The 19635-nt window shown below is 25.1% G+C and overlaps 5 protein-coding genes across 5 annotated transcripts; 2 read left to right on the top strand and 3 right to left on the bottom strand.

Annotated features, from left to right (window-relative positions):
• Positions 1 to 1128: 1128 nt before the first annotated feature.
• Positions 1129 to 1742, top strand: PCHAS_1345400 (conserved Plasmodium protein, unknown function; the record flags this gene model as incomplete). Its single annotated transcript, XM_016799355.1, has 3 exons — positions 1129 to 1176; positions 1438 to 1476; positions 1593 to 1742. 3 exons carry the CDS (start codon positions 1129 to 1131, stop codon positions 1740 to 1742), a joined length of 237 nt encoding a protein of 78 aa, XP_016654656.1.
• A 221-nt stretch (positions 1743 to 1963) lies between these two features.
• PCHAS_1345300 (mitochondrial fission 1 protein, putative) lies at positions 1964 to 2546 on the bottom strand (the record flags this gene model as incomplete). Its single annotated transcript, XM_016799354.1, has 2 exons — positions 1964 to 2329; positions 2487 to 2546. The coding sequence occupies 2 exons, from the start codon at positions 2544 to 2546 to the stop codon at positions 1964 to 1966; spliced, it is 426 nt and encodes a 141-aa protein (XP_016654655.1).
• A 740-nt stretch (positions 2547 to 3286) lies between these two features.
• PCHAS_1345200 (conserved Plasmodium protein, unknown function) lies at positions 3287 to 5499 on the bottom strand (the record flags this gene model as incomplete). The annotated part of the gene is made up of 5 exons (XM_734863.2): positions 3287 to 3353; positions 3456 to 3588; positions 3735 to 3880; positions 4004 to 4046; positions 4161 to 5499. The coding sequence occupies 5 exons, from the start codon at positions 5497 to 5499 to the stop codon at positions 3287 to 3289; spliced, it is 1728 nt and encodes a 575-aa protein (XP_739956.2).
• Positions 5500 to 6134: 635 nt separating this feature from the next.
• PCHAS_1345100 (conserved Plasmodium protein, unknown function) lies at positions 6135 to 14660 on the bottom strand (the record flags this gene model as incomplete). Its single annotated transcript, XM_737118.2, has 1 exon — positions 6135 to 14660. One exon carries the CDS (start codon positions 14658 to 14660, stop codon positions 6135 to 6137), a length of 8526 nt encoding a protein of 2841 aa, XP_742211.2.
• A 2798-nt stretch (positions 14661 to 17458) lies between these two features.
• Positions 17459 to 18783, top strand: PCHAS_1345000 (lactate dehydrogenase, putative; the record flags this gene model as incomplete). Its single annotated transcript, XM_738283.1, has 3 exons — positions 17459 to 17579; positions 17806 to 18197; positions 18292 to 18783. The coding sequence occupies 3 exons, from the start codon at positions 17459 to 17461 to the stop codon at positions 18781 to 18783; spliced, it is 1005 nt and encodes a 334-aa protein (XP_743376.1).
• Between the last annotated feature and the right edge of the window lie 852 nt (positions 18784 to 19635).

The following is a 19635-nucleotide window of genomic DNA, read 5'->3' as shown; positions in this document are numbered from 1 at the left end:
TCTATAAGACCCAACATGCATTTTTATGGTTATACATGTATGCATACAAAAGGAAGAGGAAACGTATGTGGCATATGTTGCATTCATCATTGTTTTTTTTTTTAAATAGTGTGGCATACGCATATATATATTTTTTTTCTCTTTTTTAATACACAGTATTATTTTTTATTGATGCACCGCCTTTTTATTGTCCCAAGATTTATTCATTATTTTTAATCACATATGTATATAGTACATGATTAGCCTTTTTCTTTTCACACATTACATTTTTTTTACTTCATCATGCATATGATATATATACTTAATATTATTTTGCCGTATTTTTATTAACTTGATATGCTTTACTATGGGCCAGATTTTTCATGACCCGTTGAATTTGCTATTATATTGTTTTTCCCTTTAAGTATGAAACTTCATATGTTGAGAAAAACCCATTGCACACTACCATATACAACAGAGTACTACAATATGTGACTATTTAATAATAGGCCCTCCAAAAATAATAACATAAATAGATTATAATATATTTACACTTTACCTTTTACATATTCCACAAAATTGAAGGCAAAGGGAAATAGTGATATATTATATATAGTAGAAGGAAGTGTACGCTTCCTATTCCCATTTAAAAAATATACTATATGCATATAAAAATTATACTTAAATAAACAACGAAATGAATGCAATTAATTTTATTGGCACTATTACAACATTGTATTTGTATAAAATTTTTTAACGTTTTTTTTTTTTTTTTTTAAAATAAGCATTTTCCACTTTTTAAATGCGGTAGTATAAAATGTTCCCTTCAATTTTATGCTTATGAAAATTTGTGTACTCTTAAAAAGGAAAAATTACAAGATTATGTAAAATAAAAAAGAGAAATATTTAACTAAATAAAATGAAAAAAATTACTAGCTGTATATAATATTATATATAATTATGTTATTACAATTTTACACACGCTTACTATGTTTTTTTTCACCTACTTTATATTATATATAATTGACATAAACATTTTTTATTATTTTCCATTTCAATTATATAAATAAAACAACTTATTTTGTGAATTAAAAAAAAGAATATTATAATTATCTTTTATTTTTTACAATTTTTAATATACATAAAAAAATGCTTAGACCAGTTTGCGTCTTAAGCCAACGGCTTTCCCCTATCAAGGTATGAATGACGAAGAAAGCAAATTAAAAATATTATAAAAGTTAAAATTGAAACAATAAAAAAATATATAATTAGTAAAAGAAAAAAAAAATATAAAAACACTAGCCCTCATATATAGGCTATTGTCAAAAAAGAATATCGATTTGTCCTGTTTAAGCTTACGTATTTTTTATTGTCTTCCCTACTATTCACTATCTTGTGTGGTTATTTCAGTTGTTGTAATATATGGATACATGTACATATATTTTTTTTATTGTATAGAATAGGATAACTGTTATGAAGAACTATTTTCATATTCAAGTAAAACTTCTTATATCTCAATAATATATTATTCCATTTTTATGTAAACTAATTTTTATTTATATTCTACATAAATATTTAATTTAAATATTGTAATTTTTTTTTTTTTTTAATAGGAAAGATATGTGTGCAATCAACACACACCTCTTCATATTTATAATGCAACGCCATATTCTAAAAAATCAATTAACCATAGATTATTTTATATAAATTGGATTTTTGTTTTTGTATTTCTCGATTTTTGCAATACCCATTTGGATATATAAGTGTAAAGCAAATATGCACACTTCCCATGTTGAAAATTTTTGAAAATTTGTTTAACTAAAAATTTATTGTATTATATGTACATGTTTAATAGCAATTCCGTGATTTGTTGTATATCATTTTAATTTAAAATAAATTGAAAAAAAAATATTTTTCCACTATACATAACATTTTTTTGTGTTGCATTTATGAGCAATATAATAATTTATAATATTTAAAAAAATTAAAAATATTTAAAAGATTTAAAAGACAAATAAACACCACATGCTGTAAGGGCAACCAACAACCCTCCTATAAGTCCATCGGATGATATCATATCAAATAATAAACTTTTTAGTGCTAATGCATTAGTATTTCTTGCGTCTATTTTTAATAAAGCATTTAAATAATTTTTTGCCTTTTTATAATCTCTTAACTTTATATGTGCTATAGCTAATTGATATAAGCAATCGATACGATTATAATTTATAAGTAATAGTTCATGTAATAGTGATGATGCAAGTTTTATGTTTTTTAAATCGGACGAGCATATTAATAAGCAAGCATAATCGAATTGTGTCTTGGGCATTACATGGTCTATAGACAGTTCCTACAAAGTGTTTAAAAAGAAAGAGAAGCAAAAAAAAATATAATTTTTACGGAACTATAAATATATGCACATACCTAGTAGCCGCACATATGCAATGCGCCAATAAATGACATACACAAACTTCGTTTTGTTTTGTTTTGTTTTGTTATTTACTTACATTTTCGTAATCATTTTTTAATCGTTGGAGCTCAATTTTAAGCAACTCTGGGCTGTCCATTTTTTTTTTATTGCAACTTTTCAAAGTATCAAATAAAAAATAATCCAAAAATAAGGAACAATATATGATTTAACAAAATAAAAAAATATAAATAATTCTTTAAAACGAGAAAAAAAGATAAAGTATATTTTTTAATATATTTTTATAGTGTTTGATATTTTTGTTTTTAATAAATCCTATATCGAACTTTCATTATTAGCAGTTACAACAAATGGTATTTTTAAAAGGAAAGAAATATATTCATAGTATATGCAAATATGTATACTTAAAACATTATAAAAATTTAATTAAACTATCACACAAATGTGTCAAATACAAAGATATAAAATTTGTAAAACAGTAAATTGTTATTTTCTAACTTTTATAAAAACAACACATGTATAACACATTCAATGGGTGTGAAAAAATGAAAAAATTATATAAAAAACAAAAATACATAAATATATATAAAATATTTTTTCGATTTATTTCTTTTTGTATTTTTTTTAAACTCTTTATATATTATATAATATATATATATATATTTTTTTATTTTATTTATTATAATTTTTTGTATTTATTTTATGCACTTTGTGTGTAAGGGAAAAAAAATAATTTTTTCCAAATTGACAAAAAAAAGGAAAGGTTGAACAATAGTGAAATAATTGTAATAATAAATATAAAAATAATGAATAAAACAAAGCTTAATTTATGAAGTGATATTCTTTGATATTCGTTGTTTGTATAATTGGTAACAAGTTTTAATCATGCCCTAATTTAAAACACACCGATCTCAAATACCATGAGTTGTGATCATTGCTAAGGATACTAAAAAAGAAGAAAAAATAATAAGAATTAAAAATGTAAAGAAATGGTACGAAAATTGTCTGCTAACTTAATAAAACAGTGTGGGATGGATAAAAAGCTTACTTATTTTCTATGCTGCATGAGTTTTCATAAATAATAGATATACTCCGTTTCTTATTCTCAAACACACACCTAACGATATTTAAAAACTTGTCATAATCTATGGCTGACAATTCAACTGTTATGAAAAGCATACCTGTAAAAGGGACCCAAAGGAAACATATGATCATATATATATAGATAAGCAATACATGTAAAGAAGGGGATACTATACTACACTGAAAATGCATAAAATAATAGGAACAAATACTATTTTAATGACACTAATTTAGTTGGGAATACCATTTTTTTGTAAAATATCTTCTATAGAATTTATATATTTATGTATGCCCTTAAAAGAAACTAGGTGCCTTTTTCCGTACACACTAGTATACGAACTTTTCCGATAAACAATACTACTTTGTATGTTAAATATAACAATATCAAATCTGGCAAGTGGAAAAACATGTAGTGCTTATACGGTTGTAATATAGAGAAATGAATGCATAACTAGACATGCTCATACGGTTATATATAAATATTGGCTTATAAAAAATGAAAACAATTCTTACTTTAAATTATTCAGGTGCATGTTATTCAACTCTTCGAGAATGTCTATAAAAATCGGTAAAAAAATAATATTATTATGTGTGATAAAAAATAAAGGGATATATGATCACACATAAATATAATTACACATTTGCAGAAAAAATAAACAAGTTGAATTACTTTCTCTGTGCAATGATGTGATGTGCTTGCAATTGTTATGGGCAATGTTCTTTTCGATGTAGTTAGTATTTTTTATACAATCAGATAGTATGATTGATATATTTTCTTTATAATTTAAATTTCCATTTTCTGCACTTTCTGCATTTTTTAAAGATGCCCCAATTATATATTCTCCAACATTTCCATTAATATTAAGAATGTTAGAGGAATCACATAAAGTTTTAATAAACATACGATCTTGTTTATTATAAAGATGAAATATGTCATATGTTATATTCGTTATGTTATTAAAAAATGTATATCCATTTTCAGAATAATTTAATTCTAGATCATCCCCTTTTATTTGTTCTAATACATATTCTTTTCCTCCTTGTGCTCGTTTCTCTTTTTTACTAACGATTTTTTTACAATATATATTTTTAGGTGTAAAAATACGATCTAGCTCTTTTTCAAAAATATAGCTATATTTTTGTATAGCTAAATTGTCATATCTTATATATATATTATTATTATAAATTTCTACATTTAGACCTGGTATATTATCATTAACAGAATTAATTATTTTACAAAATAAGTTTCCATTTTTTTTTAAATTAAAAGAATGTATATATTCATACATATTAATATTATAAATATATTTAAATCTTTTTTTAATACTTTCATATATTTGCTTAATAAAAAATATATCATTTATTGTTTTATTTATATCACTTTCTATTATTCTTATTACTATATTACTTTTTCTATTTAACAACCCAATACCTATTTTTTCTTTTGTCCAAAAAAAAACATTTACAATTTCTCCTGCTTCATATTTACTAAGTTCTGTAATATTTTCTATTTCAAAATCGTATACATATTTATGTTTATTATTTTTTAAAGCATTAAATCGGTCTACTTGTAAAAATTTTAAAAAACTTTTTTTTTTTTCATTTGAATTATTTTTATCACTTTCACAGTTGTCCACACCCTTTTCTATTTCCTCCTTTTTTGCAGTTCCTACATTTTCTTCTTTATCTGAGCTAGCCAGATTATTATTATTGCCCTCTTGTAATGTGTCAGTTTCAAGTGGCTTTAAAAATACATTCACTCTATCTTCATAACTACTTGTAAATGTGTGTTTCCTATTATTATATACTAACTTTAATTCTTGGGGGGTTAAAAAATCGGTTTGAAAATTTTCAACTTGATATTTGCTACTACTATTTATATCATTTGATAATGAACAGAAATTATATTTTCCTAATTTTGTTACTAGCCATTTTTTTAATAGTATATTGTTATACCTTCCCTTTCTTAATATGCTTATTTGATCCCCCAATTTTGTTTTACCCAACATTTCAAATGCTTATTTTTGCAATTTTTTTATTTTTACAGTTTTATATATTGGGACTCATTTTCCACATATATGCCACAAACATTTCCACAAAATCTCTTATTCGCATATCTCAAACAGGCTAACAATAGTAAAGAAGTTGCAAATAAGTAATGCCGTTTGAGTTGTATTATGTAGATACATAATATATGTATGGTTACCCACTTTGATAATGATTTTGTAAATATTTACAGCAAAATAAAGACCGATTGAAAATGTATGGTGAAATTGTTAAGCCAAATATTTTATACATACGAACAAGAATATAAACAGTTTAACAAAATTACTATTTAAACAAAAAATTAAAAAGTTTGTTTCGAAAAAATAATTAAAAAAATATATAAAAATTACAAATAAATAAAGTTTTCAAACATGTAACATATATATTTTATTTTTCATTAATGATTTCCAAAAAATAAATTTGCACATGTAGAGAAATAGGAAGTTACATTGAGTAAACAAATGCATAATATTGCTTAATGTGAAAGTGGAAAAAAAAAAGAATAAATATCTTTATTAAAATTCTGAACATTTTTTAAATAATCAATTTATGAACAATTTTAGCTATTTTTCATCTCCTTTTTTATGAACAAGCAATATTATTTTTTTAATAAGAGAAGCATTTTTTTGTTATAAACTTGAAGTAGTTTGATATTTTTTTTTGCCTCTTTTAGTTTCACTTTTGTTTTACAATACTCATAGAATATTAAAGAAGGATTAGTCGTATATGCTTTTTTAATAAATGATTCAATCGATATCTTTTCTTTCAACGCTATGTTCATATTTCTACATCCGATTATAATACCCCATGTAGTCTGAATAGCATCTATTTTAATATTTATATTGAGATTTTTAAAGAGAATAATAAAATCGTCTATACTTATTTCTTTTTTTTCGTCAGTACATTTAAATACATCTAGAACCATTAATTTTATATAAGCTTCTATAGAATAATCTTGTTCTCTTAGTTCATTGGATATTTTATATTTACTTAAAACTGTGTTTGATTTTGTACAATTTTTATTGTCATCATTTTGCGTATCTATATCAAGATGATAGTTTGACATGCTTTGGTTCTTATGATTATTTTCAATCGAATCTGTATCTGACATATATTTTTTTGACATCTCTTTGGGTTCTACAACTTTATTAGAAGAATAGTTAATATTATCATGGGATATTTTTTCGAAAAAATTAATTTCCATTTTTTGCCACATATTAAATAGTATGCCCATAAATTTATTGTCAATCTCAAGTAGTGGATAATTCATTGCAGTTGTCTCATCATTTTTTTGGGGGGCAATGTCACTATTTTTCGTAGTGGAACTCGGGGGTATGTTATGTTCTTTTGGATCTAAATCATTATTATTAAAATATGAATCATCATAATTCAATTCTTTTGGAAGATTAGTAATACTTATTTGTGGAATATCACTGTAGGTGCTGTTAACATTTTGTGAAATTATTTTATTTAAAAAGGAAATAAACTTATCATGAAAATAATCGTAATCTATTCCTATGTTTAATCTAAACATAATACATAAATGCTTATGGATTATGTCTATATTTATAGAAAAGTTTTTTTTAAAAAAAATATTTTTATTTAATTTTTCTTTTATAATATCTTCTTTTATATATTCTATAAAATCAGTACTATTAATTATTATAGTATTAAGTTTTATATTTTCTAATATTTTCTTTTTTATTAAAATATGACAACTGGTATTATTTTCTTCATAGGAATTTTCTCTTCTATATGAAAATTCTTTTTCATATTCTTTCCTTTCCAAAATAATTGACTCATCAATATGGTTAGCTATTAATGCTGGTACAATATGTGAATTATAATTGTATTGGATAATTTTATTTGTTATATTATCTAATTGCGTTAGTACATTTTCTGCATTTCTTTTGACACCTTTATTCATATGATTTTGTTCTTTCATAATGGTTGAACCATATCCATTCCAATAATAATTGTCTTCGTTTTTATTTTGTGATGATCCATATTTTTTTACTTCAATACGTGCACTATGAGACTGACTATGTAGTAGACTTCCCCAATAAGTTTTTTCTACACTATCTTCATCTTTATAAAAATTTTCATTTTCATCTGTATTGTTCGACTTAGTTAAATCGACTTTTATTTTTGTATCTTTCATAGTGGTGATACTACTATGAGATAATGGAGGTTGAAATTTAGATGTGGTACCCATATTATGAAACTTAAAAAAGGATAACAAAATAAATCGAATTACTTTTTTAATGTTATAAATTTCGTATACTATTTTGAAAATTTTATCTTTTCTTTCCGATTTTATTACATGCTCAATTTTTACTATATACTGTTTTATCATCTGAAATAAATCAACATATGTTTCTAAAAAGTATGTATTAACATTATCGGATTTATAAAAATTAATTATATCATCAAGGGATTTCATAAAATAAAAAATACTTCTCTCTAATTTATCTTCTTCATTTTTCCTTACATAGGAATTTATTTCATTTATTCCTTTACATAAATGGCATAAAATTATGAACAAGTCACTACAAAAGCACAATTCAAAGAAGGTAATCAAATTTTGTTCCCACTCAAAATCGCTTTCATCATTAGCTTTTAAATTTTCTGTATTATTTTTATTTATTTCATTCCTCATCGTATTAAATTCTTCAACCTTTTCTTCGCCCTTAGCAGTGTCTATATTTTTAAATATCTCCAATTTGGGATTGTCCACAAATTTATTTTTTTCTTTTATGGTTTGCTGAATCAATGCTATATTTGAATTAATAAATAAAGTATCTCCAAATATGGTATTTAGATGTGCAATTATTTTAAAACAATCTATTTGTGTATTCATATGTTTATTATTATGATTACTATTTATGTTTGATAAATCATTTCTTACCATTTCAACATTTTTTATAATTTCGTTTGTCTTTTTAAATATTTTATCTAAAATAGTATCATTTTCATTTGTGTCTAATTTTACAAATATCTTTTTTATCATATTTAACCATTCCATTTGTTCCGATTCATTTTTGTCATCGTTTTTGCAGTTTTCGGATGAAGATAACGAGCTGCATAACTGCTCGAGGTATTGAAATGCTTTTCTTTTTTTTTCTGGATTCAATTTATTTATAATATTATAAATTTTTGTTATTTCTTCATCCTCATTAGATTTATTTTCTATGTCCAATTTTTCTTTATCATTTTTATATTCTTTAAAAAGATATTCTAAAAATATGTATTTCTTTATTAGCTGTTTGTGTGCATTTTGTAATTTTTCAAGATCTAGTTCATCAATTTCTTCACATATTTTTCCATAATTTGCATAATCTAATTTTGCTTGTATTTCAACTTCTTTATCATTTAAAACATCGACTTGTTTTTTTCCAAATAAATTTATTAAATGTTTTGGAGACGATGTGTTTGTTATATTTTTAAAAAAATCAGAAAATATATTTTGTTTACTCTCTTTATTATTTATTATTGATTCATCTGTGTCCTCACTATTGTTATCTTTATCGAATATGTTCTCTTCATCCTTGCTATGTGCTAATTCATCGTCTTTGCCTACTTGTTCTTTCTTGCATATTTCCTCTTCTTTTGCATCAAACTGTGTTACTTTATTTTTTAATTCATCGTTATCCTTTCGTAATAAATCGATTTCATTTTTATATTTATTATTTTCTTCATCGAGTTTATTAGATTCGGTTCGTATCTTTTCTATTTCCTGTCTATATGCATCTAATTCTTGTTTTATTTTATCCGATTCTTCTTCATAAACTTTTACTTCATCTTGGTATTTTTTTATTTCTAAACATCTAGATTCTAAATCGGTTCTATAAATACCTACTTCTTTCATTAGGTTATTTATTCTTTGTTTATCAACATCTGCCATGTTTATATATTTTTTTATCTCGTCTCTCAATGCATTCTCATTTGTTTTCATATCACTTATTTCTATGTCCTTCGAATTAACAACATTTTTAATTTCAATTATTTCCATTTTCAAATTATCATTTTCGATATTCTTAGATTCTATCTCTTCAATTTTTTCATCATAAGTGAGTATCTGTTCTTCTAAAAGACTTTTTTCGCTAATTAATTCATCGATTAATATATTTTTTTTATTAATATCTTCGTTTTTTTGCATTATACTTGTTTTGTTGTTTTCCAATTCAATTTCTAACTTTGCTCTGTTATTATTAACTTTGGTTATTTCGTCTTTTAATAATTTTATTTTTAATATATTGTTAATATTTTCAGTTTTCAAATTATTTTTTTCTTCTAATAATATTTCATACTCCTTTTTGATTTGACTTTTCTCCTTAGCTATTTTTTCCATATCTTTTTTTATCTTTTCATTTTCTTCTATAAGTTTGGAAATTTTATTTTCCCCTTCTTCATTCTGTTTGCGCAGGTCTTCCCATTTCTGCGTTAGCTCCTCATTCTGTTCTGTTAGCGTTTCACTATCGCTTCTTAGTGTTTCGTTATCACTTCTTAGTGTTTCATTATCACTTCTTAGTGTTTCATTGTCACATCTTAGGGTCTCATTGTCGCTTCTTAACGAATCATTATCATTTCTTAACGCTTCGTTCTCACTTTTTAGCTCCTCGTTTTGCTCCTTTAACGAACCATTTTCGAATTCATATTTCGATTTTTCTTTCTTAATATCATCTATTAGATTTGTTAAATTATAACAATTTGTTTTCAAAGAATCATTTTCTTTTGTTAACTGATCATTGCTAATTTTAATCAGATTTATTTCATCGATTATGTTCGAAGGAATATTTTTTTTGTCCTCTTCTTTATCATCTTGAATTAATTTGGAATCCTCTGTTTTTTCATTTTCTTCATCGATCTTGGAATTATCACACATGGGAATTGGAGTAAATGCATCTTCTTCTGCTTCTACTATGTCTATTTCTATTGAACCTTCCTCTACTATTTTAGATTCTACTACTTCCTCAGAAGGTACTGCATCTACTCCCTCTTCTTCAACAGTAATATTTGTATTTTTAGAAATTGTCTTTTTTTCCATAAATTCTTGTAGAACCCTTTTTAGTTCGCTCATATATTCTTTATTATTAAATTCACCACGAACTGATGAATCATCATTAGAATTATATTTAATTTCTTCATTGTGATCATTTTCGTTTTCATTTTTTGTTTCCATATTCTCGCATTTTAAATCATACTCTTCATCATTTGCTTCATCTATTTTAACACCATTTTTGTTATCCTGCTCAATTTTCTGTCTCCTTAATTTATTATTTATTTTTATATTTTCATCATCTGAATATGCATGTTTTTTTTCACACTCTTTACTTATGTATAACGAGGAATTATATTCCATCGATTTAATTCGCTTATAATATTTTATGTTTTTATCAAAAATATTTTTATTAATATTTAACATTTCTGTATTTGTATTAGAAACAGAAAACTGATTATATTCTAATTTGCCCGCATCCAATGAAATATCTTGTTCGGTTTGTTCGCATATATTGCTATCAGTTTTATCATTATTATTGTCATGCTCTTCTTCTATCTCAACATTCATTTCTTCGTCCTTTTCTGCTTCTACCTCAACATCTATTTCATCTTCCTTTTCTGGTTCTACTTCAGCATCTATTTCGTCTTCTTTTTCTTCTCCCTTTTCTGCCTCTATTTCAATATCGATTTCTTCTTCTACTTCTGCTTCAGCATTTATTCCTTCTTTCTCTTTTTCTTCTATTTCAACATCTATTTCTTCGTCTTTTTCTACTTCTACATCAACATCTATTTCTTCTTCCTTTTCTGGTTCTGCTTCAAGACCCATTTCTTCGCCCTTTTCTGCTTCGATTTCAATATTCATTTTATCTTCCTTTTCCTCCTCCTTTTCCGCTTCTTCGCGGTGAGCAATTTTCTTGGGGGACGGCGCGCCTCTCTTTCCCATAAATTTTTTAATGCTTTGCAATATGCTTCCTTTGAATCTATTTTTTTTTTTTTTGGGGGGGTCATCGCTTAACAAGCTACTTCCCAAATTTCCATCTTTTTCGTCTTCAATAAGTAAACTCGAATCCAGCATAGAACTATCATTGTCGTTTGCTTTATATTCCGTTTCGGGTTCTACATCTATTTTAGAATCATTTTTGTATTCTTTTTGCTCATAGTTATCCTCATTTTCGTCTTTATCAACCATCTCATTTTTCTCGAATTCAGTATCATCATTTTGAGAATGTTCAGCATAACTTGCTAAGCTAACTGATTCTGATATTTCTATACTATCCTCATTTTTATAATTATTATTTTCATTTTCAAATTTTGTATCGTTTTTTTCGTTTATTGTATCTTCATGCTCATTTGGGAAATGCTCAATTTCTTCTTCATCATTATTTGTTAATATTTTATTCTCATCCATTTTTGTTTGACTTTGTTCAAGACTATTATGACTGCTTAAGGATGAGGAAGAGTAAAATAGTTCAGCACTAGGATTATTATCGACACCCCGATATTGCACCGTTTCAGAATCCCCATGAAAATTGTTGTCTACATTTGAAAGAATATTGCTATTATAAAAACGGGGCGTTACTAAATATTCATTTTTGTCACCATTATAATTATCTGTTATAATGCAATTATCATCATCGTGCTCTGATTCATTATTAGATGCATCATCACATTGAATGGGATCCATTTCCTGATCCCTTCGATTAAACTCACCCATTTCAAGTAGCGACAAGTTCAGTGCAATATTATCCTGACTAATACACTCTTCATTATTGTCACTATGATAAGTTATTTTTTTATCATCATTTTCTTGGGACTCTTTTAGGTCGCCTACATTTTCAATGTTTATTCCAGAACTGTGATCAGAATTTTGCATGTTTAATGAGTTACTTGTTAAGAAATTATTTTCATCACTATAATGAGTATCATCAATGTTATTTCCTTTTTTACAAATGTTACTATTTTCGCCATTTGAATTTTCTATACCCATATTCATATTAAGTGAAGAGTTATTACTATAGCTATGTTCAGAATTTGCAAAATAAAATTTTTCAACATTGTTTTTTTCATCATTTATATTGTCTATAAAATAATTATCCGATTTTGATAAATCATATTTATTTATATTTTTTTTTTTCATTTTAGGCATAAAATTTGATCCACAACCTAAATTTTTGTTCACGTCTTCGTTAACTGGTTCGAAACTATTAACACCTTGCTTACATCTAATTATATTTTTATTACCAATAGATGCATATTCATCTTTTATTTTACTTTCCCAACTAGCATTACTATTCATATCATAACCATCTTCAAGATATGAACTACTGTGCTCTTCAGACACACTAACAATATTATTATCGTCATATAATTCTTGGCTTATACTCAATTTATTATTTGATAAGCTTTTTGAAACTGTAGTTGAATAATAACACGCTTTATCATTTTCATAAACTTTAGAAATACCAATCATTTTTACTTCTCTTTTTCTTTTTTCGTTTTTTTTGGATTCTTTTAGATTAACATTCAAAGAAGAGGGAGATAAATCTTCTTCATCGAGTTTTTGTATACTTTCATTACTATCCATTGCATTTATATTTTTCGGAATTTTGGGTAGCCGTTTTAAACTAAATGAATCAGATATACTCGAAAGTGACCCATCTGTTAAATCATTAAAATTGTTGAATGAACTTTCATAATTTTTGTTATCCTCATCCGCAGAGTCGATCTTTTTCGGAATCTCCATCTCGTCAAGTCCCTCATCGTGAGCAGTTTCCGATTCAATTTCGTTTGCATAAGAATGGTTTTGTATATCAGGATTTGCAACAGTGTCTTCTTCTTCGTCTTCCCCCTTTTGCTCATCATTATCACCGTCATAGTTGTTGGCAGATAAATCCTCACCATTTTCACATGGGATATTATTGCTACCCCCTAATTCATTTTGTAAGACATATGTTTTATATGTAATATAGCCATCTCTAGATTCATTGCTTTGTTCATTCGTATATATCTCATTATATTCTGGGCATGTATTATCTATTTTATTTTCATTTACATCAATAGATATACAATTAGTATTTAAATGGTTATCATCATGTACTTCTTCCTTTAAAAATGCTGCATGATCACTATTTTTAATATCTTCAGTTTTTAGTAAATTGTCTTTGCTATATGTTTCAGAATATTTTATATTATTAATTATATCATTTTGGCGATACATGGAATAAATACGATCATCTTCAATACGCATATTGTCGCTTTCCTTAGTGTCTAAATTATTTATACTATAACAACTATTATCACTTATTTCATCATGTGCATTATCAAAATTTTTATCAAAATTGTTGTTGTTTTCTTCATTACAAACATTTTCCGAATTATTCGAATTCGATTTTGTTTTGTCGATATTCAGATTACAACATTTGTTTTTTTTTTGTTGATCATGCTTAGCGATTTTTGTATTTTTTTTTTTATTTAAAATTTCTTTTATATTTTTGCCTTTAAATAAAAGTTTAATATTTTTTGGTTTTTTAAAGATATTCGCATTTTGTGATTTTTTAATAATTACTGCTTTTTTATTTTTGTAAAAATCATATCCTTGTAATTTCATTTTTCCATTCATTGAATGGGTAGTAAAATCGCTAGCTTTTTCATCACCATTTAGATTGGTACCAGCCAAATTTAATGTTATATCCTCTACACCTTTTTTTGTATTTTTATTTACACTAGTAACTTTTGAGTTCATTGGTAAAGACATTTTTTTTATCATATTTTTTTTTTTTTTTTTAGATTTTTTAACGTTATAAGTATTATTTTCATCACCCGTATTAATTAAACAGGCCTTAGTAGTATTCCTGCTCTTATTTTTTAGCTTCTGTTTTCCTACTAAATTTTTTAAGGAACCGAAATTGGAGCAGTTCCTTTGATAATCACTATCATTAAGATTTTCGGTATTCATTTTTTTTTCTTTTTTTGCAAACACATTGACTTCACTACGATCTGTGTTTGTATCACAACCACCGATATCACTTATATGGGCATTTTCGATACAACTCTCTTTTTTTATTTTTGTTTTTTTTTTATTTAATACACTATTTATGGAGATATTTCTGACTGACGAAGACATATTGTTTCCAGTCAAACTAACAAGTTAATAAAGAATAAATAAATTGAAATATCTCACATTTATCGGGAATTTACCATCCCAAAGCTTAAATAAATAAATATTTATACATACGTCAGTTTAACAAAACATGATAATTATATGCATACAAATGTGTGTGTGCAAATATACAAAATAATTGCCACTATTTTTAGTACAATTTACACAAATTATACTGAAAAAACAAAAGTAGCAACAAAAGGTTAATAATAAATAAGTATATAAATAAAAAAAATAAACAAATAATAATGATTAAATGGATAAACCAAAAGAGAGAAAAATATAAAAAAAAATTAAGTTGCTTGTTACACTATTAAAAAGTTTCTTGTTCTCTCAATTTTTCTTTTTTTTTTCTTCTATTAATTTGGGTATTTTATTATTATACACGTTTCGGTAATTATTTGTTCGAAAGCAATAAAGAATATGAAAAAAATTGTAAAATAAATATTTTAAAAAAAATTAGCACACACCTAAAAATGAGAAATATACGATTATGTATTTATTACTTGTGTGAACAAATTTTGCAAATTAAAAAAGAACGAACAAAAAAGAACGAACAAAAGAACGAGCAAAGGTTGTATCATTTCTTTAGTCTCTTGTTTTATTTCATTTCCCCATTAAGTTTATAATTCTAAAACATGTTTTAAACAACCCTCATTTGGGTCTTATTAATATTCTTTTGCTTATACATGTTTCCAACTTTGAAAAAATATGTACATGTATAATAATATATATTATATAATGTATTATTTTCCCTTTTCCCAATGTATGCACGTTTGCGCAACAATTGCAGCAGAAATAGGCAAGCAGACACACAATGATAAGTACTCACTCGTTAGTTAGAGCGTTTCATGAAATGTAAATTTTTAAAATTAAAAGAACAAGCGAAAATAATTAGTTTAGCGAATATTTTTATTTTTTGCTAATCCATTTATTTATATACCAAATATGGGAATAAGGAAACCATAAGAATAACGAACATAGCCAATAAAACATTCTCTATACAATTAGTACACCAATAAAGCATGAGCAATTAAAGTATATCAAATTTATTTTAGTAACTTAAAAAGCATTAAATCTTCTAATATATTATACTTGCTTTTATACATTTTTTTATTTTTTTTCAAGTTTGAATGGGCAAGCATGGCATAAGTTTATAAGCAATGCTTTTATTTATGTATTGAATTTTTATGCATGGCTATATTGCTTGTGTAAATAGCTAGTTTGTTCATAAATTTTGAAAAAAAAGAAAAAAATGACGCATAAATATATGTACGTGCATATTTTTTTTATTATTGTTCATAATTTTTTTTTTAATAGCGAAAATTCTTAAAATTGTAAAAGTAAATAAATTTTGTAATTATTTTTGTATGCCCATAAGAGAGAAACCGACATTGTCTATCATATTATTATGAAAAAATGTATATATTAGCAAAAATAAATATATGATATATTTACTTGTGTACTCTCTTTATTTAACATTTTAATCCATCCAGCATTTTTGGTAAATAAAATATTATTCACACTTGCATTTTCAATAGTAAAATATTATCACTTTTTTTATACGTGCAAAAATGCAATGAACATATTGTGGTCATGCTATTTTGTAGTTATGATCTTGTAATTTTAGATATATATAAATTGCACTATATTATTTTGTCTTGCAAGAAATTGTCTTATAAAATATAGTATAAAATGTTACACATATATGATCTTGCATATATGTTAGGGATTGATAGCAATCTAGGGTATATGAGCATTTATTTTTTCTCTTTTCTCTTATTCCACTAATATACTCCAAATTAACAAAATAAACAATCCATTCATATAAAAAAAATATAGACATGTAAATTTTCTATAGGATATATTGTATATATTTATTGAACTTCAAATATATTTTAAGAAAACCTTTTCTCATTTTCTAAAATCATTTTTGTGTATATATTAAAGGGTTTATAATATTTACTTATATGTGTACGTGTACGTATTTGTATCCATGAGCATACACTCTAGCATTAAAAGACTATTGTTTCTTTCTTTAATAATATTAATATATTTGTAGGTCCGTTATTTTTTCTTAAAATCGATATTATTTATATTTTAATTTAAATTTAAATTATATTTTTTTAATATAATTATATTATTATTTTTTCTCCTTTACTTTTTTCCATCTTTCTTGTTATCCTGTTTTTATTTTACACATACTAAAAACAAGGCTTAATATGTATTATGCATATACATATATATTATTATATTAAAAGAAAATCATAAAATAAACTAGTAATAATAATATCATACCAAAATTTGGATTATTTACAATGCATACATTTGTATCTTCGTTGAATGTAAGAAACTTCTATTATTAGGTCTCCCACACATATATATATGCCCATATTACATACAATCAATTATATTTATACTAACATAAATTTATTTGCTTATTTATTATTCCAATTTTATTTATATAGTAATAAATATAGAGTCTTTCCCATATACATATCCCAGTTTAATTGTTTTACATTCTCATTGTACCCTATTTATGTCATTATGTAAGTTAAAAAGAAACACTTATTTATATCTAAAAAATATGAAAACATTACACTAACGTTAAAGCTGTACACAAATGCCTATACATATTTATTTGTACCTTTTTGTTTTCATTCTTCTAGTAAAGACAACTGAATAAAAAGCAGTTGGCCTTTGAGAATTAAAAAAAGAAAACCTTACACACAAAATTATATAATCCTTTTAATTATCCTAAAATGATTTCTGTTAAACATCCTAAAATTAGCATCTTAGGTGCTAGTGACATTGGATGCACATTGGCCCATATGATATGTGAAAAAAATTTGGGCGATGTGGTTTTACACGATTTTAGAAAAGGTAAGCAAATCTATACTAACATAATTATAGTCAGTAATTTTCATCCTTTTGTTAATAAATACACTGATAATGCAAAATTCACATGAACATATTTCATATTTTAATTTGGCTATATATTTTTAAGTTATATAAGCTAGCTACAGTCATAATATTCATAATGTTTTAAGTATAATACAATAGTGTTTAACTAAGTTTGTGCACATACTCTGATTCTTTACATTTTCAGATTTATCAAAAGGACGAGCCCTGGACATTTTACACACAAGGCCTATAAATAGGTCAAAAATAAATATATTAGGAACAAGTGATATTACCGATATTAAAGATTCATTGGTTGTAGTAGTAACGATAGAAGTATCTGAACGAGAGTTCGCGGAGTTTGATGAAGAAGATATAGAAAAACAAGTATATACTTCCAATGTAAAATTATTGAAAGATGTTTCAAAAGCAATTAAAAAGCATTGCCCTCATGCATTTGTAGTAGTTACTACTAACCCAGTTGATTGTATGGCTAAAGTTTTACAAGATTATGCAAGTATACCCTCTCATAAAATATGTGGTATGGCTGGGGTATTACATAGTGCAAGACTAAGACACAATTTGGCAGAAAAATTAAGAGTAAGAAATAGTGCATATAAAAATAAATAATTGTATAAATCTAATTTATTTTTTCATTCTTTCCAAACGAATAACTGTTTTCATTTTAAATTAGGTAAATCCTGGTGATGTTCAAGGATTTGTAATTGGAGCACATGGAGATAAAATGGTGCCATTGCCACGATATTGTTGTGTTAATGGAATTCCATTATGTGATTTTACAAAAAAGGGGGCAATTACCGAAAAAGAAATAAGTAAGATTGTTGAGAAGACAAAAAACACAAGTATAGAACTATTAGATTTAATACCTGAAGGATCAGTATGTTTTGCTCCTTCTTTAGCTATTGTTGAAATTGTTGAAGCCTATTTAAAAGATTTAAAAAGAGTTCTTGTATGTTCAATTCACCTTAATGGCCAATATGGTCACAAGGGCGTTTTCGCAGGGGTCCCTGTTGTCATTGGAGGAAAGGGAATTGAAAAAATTATAGAACTTGATTTAAATGCACAAGAAAAGGAACTTTTTGATGATTCATTAAAACATATTAGCTATCTATTTGATAATTATAAGCATGAATCCACTGTAGAGGAAGAACCGAAGCCACAATAATACTCTCAAATATGATATAAATAATTATATATACATATATTGTACGTGTATATGCATGAATATGCGTGTGATTGTCATTTTTTAATTTTAAAAGACTAAACATATTACAATATTTAGTCTTAACATAGAATGCTAATGATAAAATAAGTATGAATTTCGTAGGGTATACATATATATTATGTACATTGTTATATTAAAATATTTTTACACTTGTATTTCGAAAAAAATAAATATATGTAAATATATAGTCTTTTAACATTAATCGTTCATGTAAATAGTAATGTCATGTTGTCTTGTATTTTCAAATGTGCCAAAGACAAAACAAATAAATGTCCAAATAAAGCCAATACGGTAAAATAAATAAAACTACATCGTTCGTTCATAATATAAATACTATGGAAATGACGAATTTAGGAAGCTTGAGCAATATTAATATTCATAAATACCCAATATGGGGTATGCATTTTTTTCTAGCTATAATTCACAAAACAAAAAAAAAAAATAATAATAAAAAATTATGACCTGTCATATTTTTTGCGCAATTATGAATAAATAGCGGTACAATTTTTTATTTATTAGAATATTTGCCTGAACAAAAAAGCTATTTTGATTTAAAAAATTATTAACATGCTAGAATATATGCCTGATTTATATACAGTTTAAGTATCAAAATAAGGATAGGAAGAAAGACATATATTTTTTTATTTTAAATGAAATAGATTTAAAATTAAATTGAATAATATGGGACCATTCTATAAAAAGCTGCTCTCTTTTGATATAGTTTTTATCACTAGATTGAACTAAGGATGTATATATTATAAAACCAAGTGTGAAGACTATTAACATGTATTT

Source organism: Plasmodium chabaudi, assembly GCF_900002335.3.
Source record: "Plasmodium chabaudi chabaudi strain AS genome assembly, chromosome: 13".
NCBI lineage: Eukaryota > Apicomplexa > Aconoidasida > Haemosporida > Plasmodiidae > Plasmodium > Plasmodium chabaudi.
This window is presented reverse-complemented; position numbering and strand designations above follow the sequence as displayed.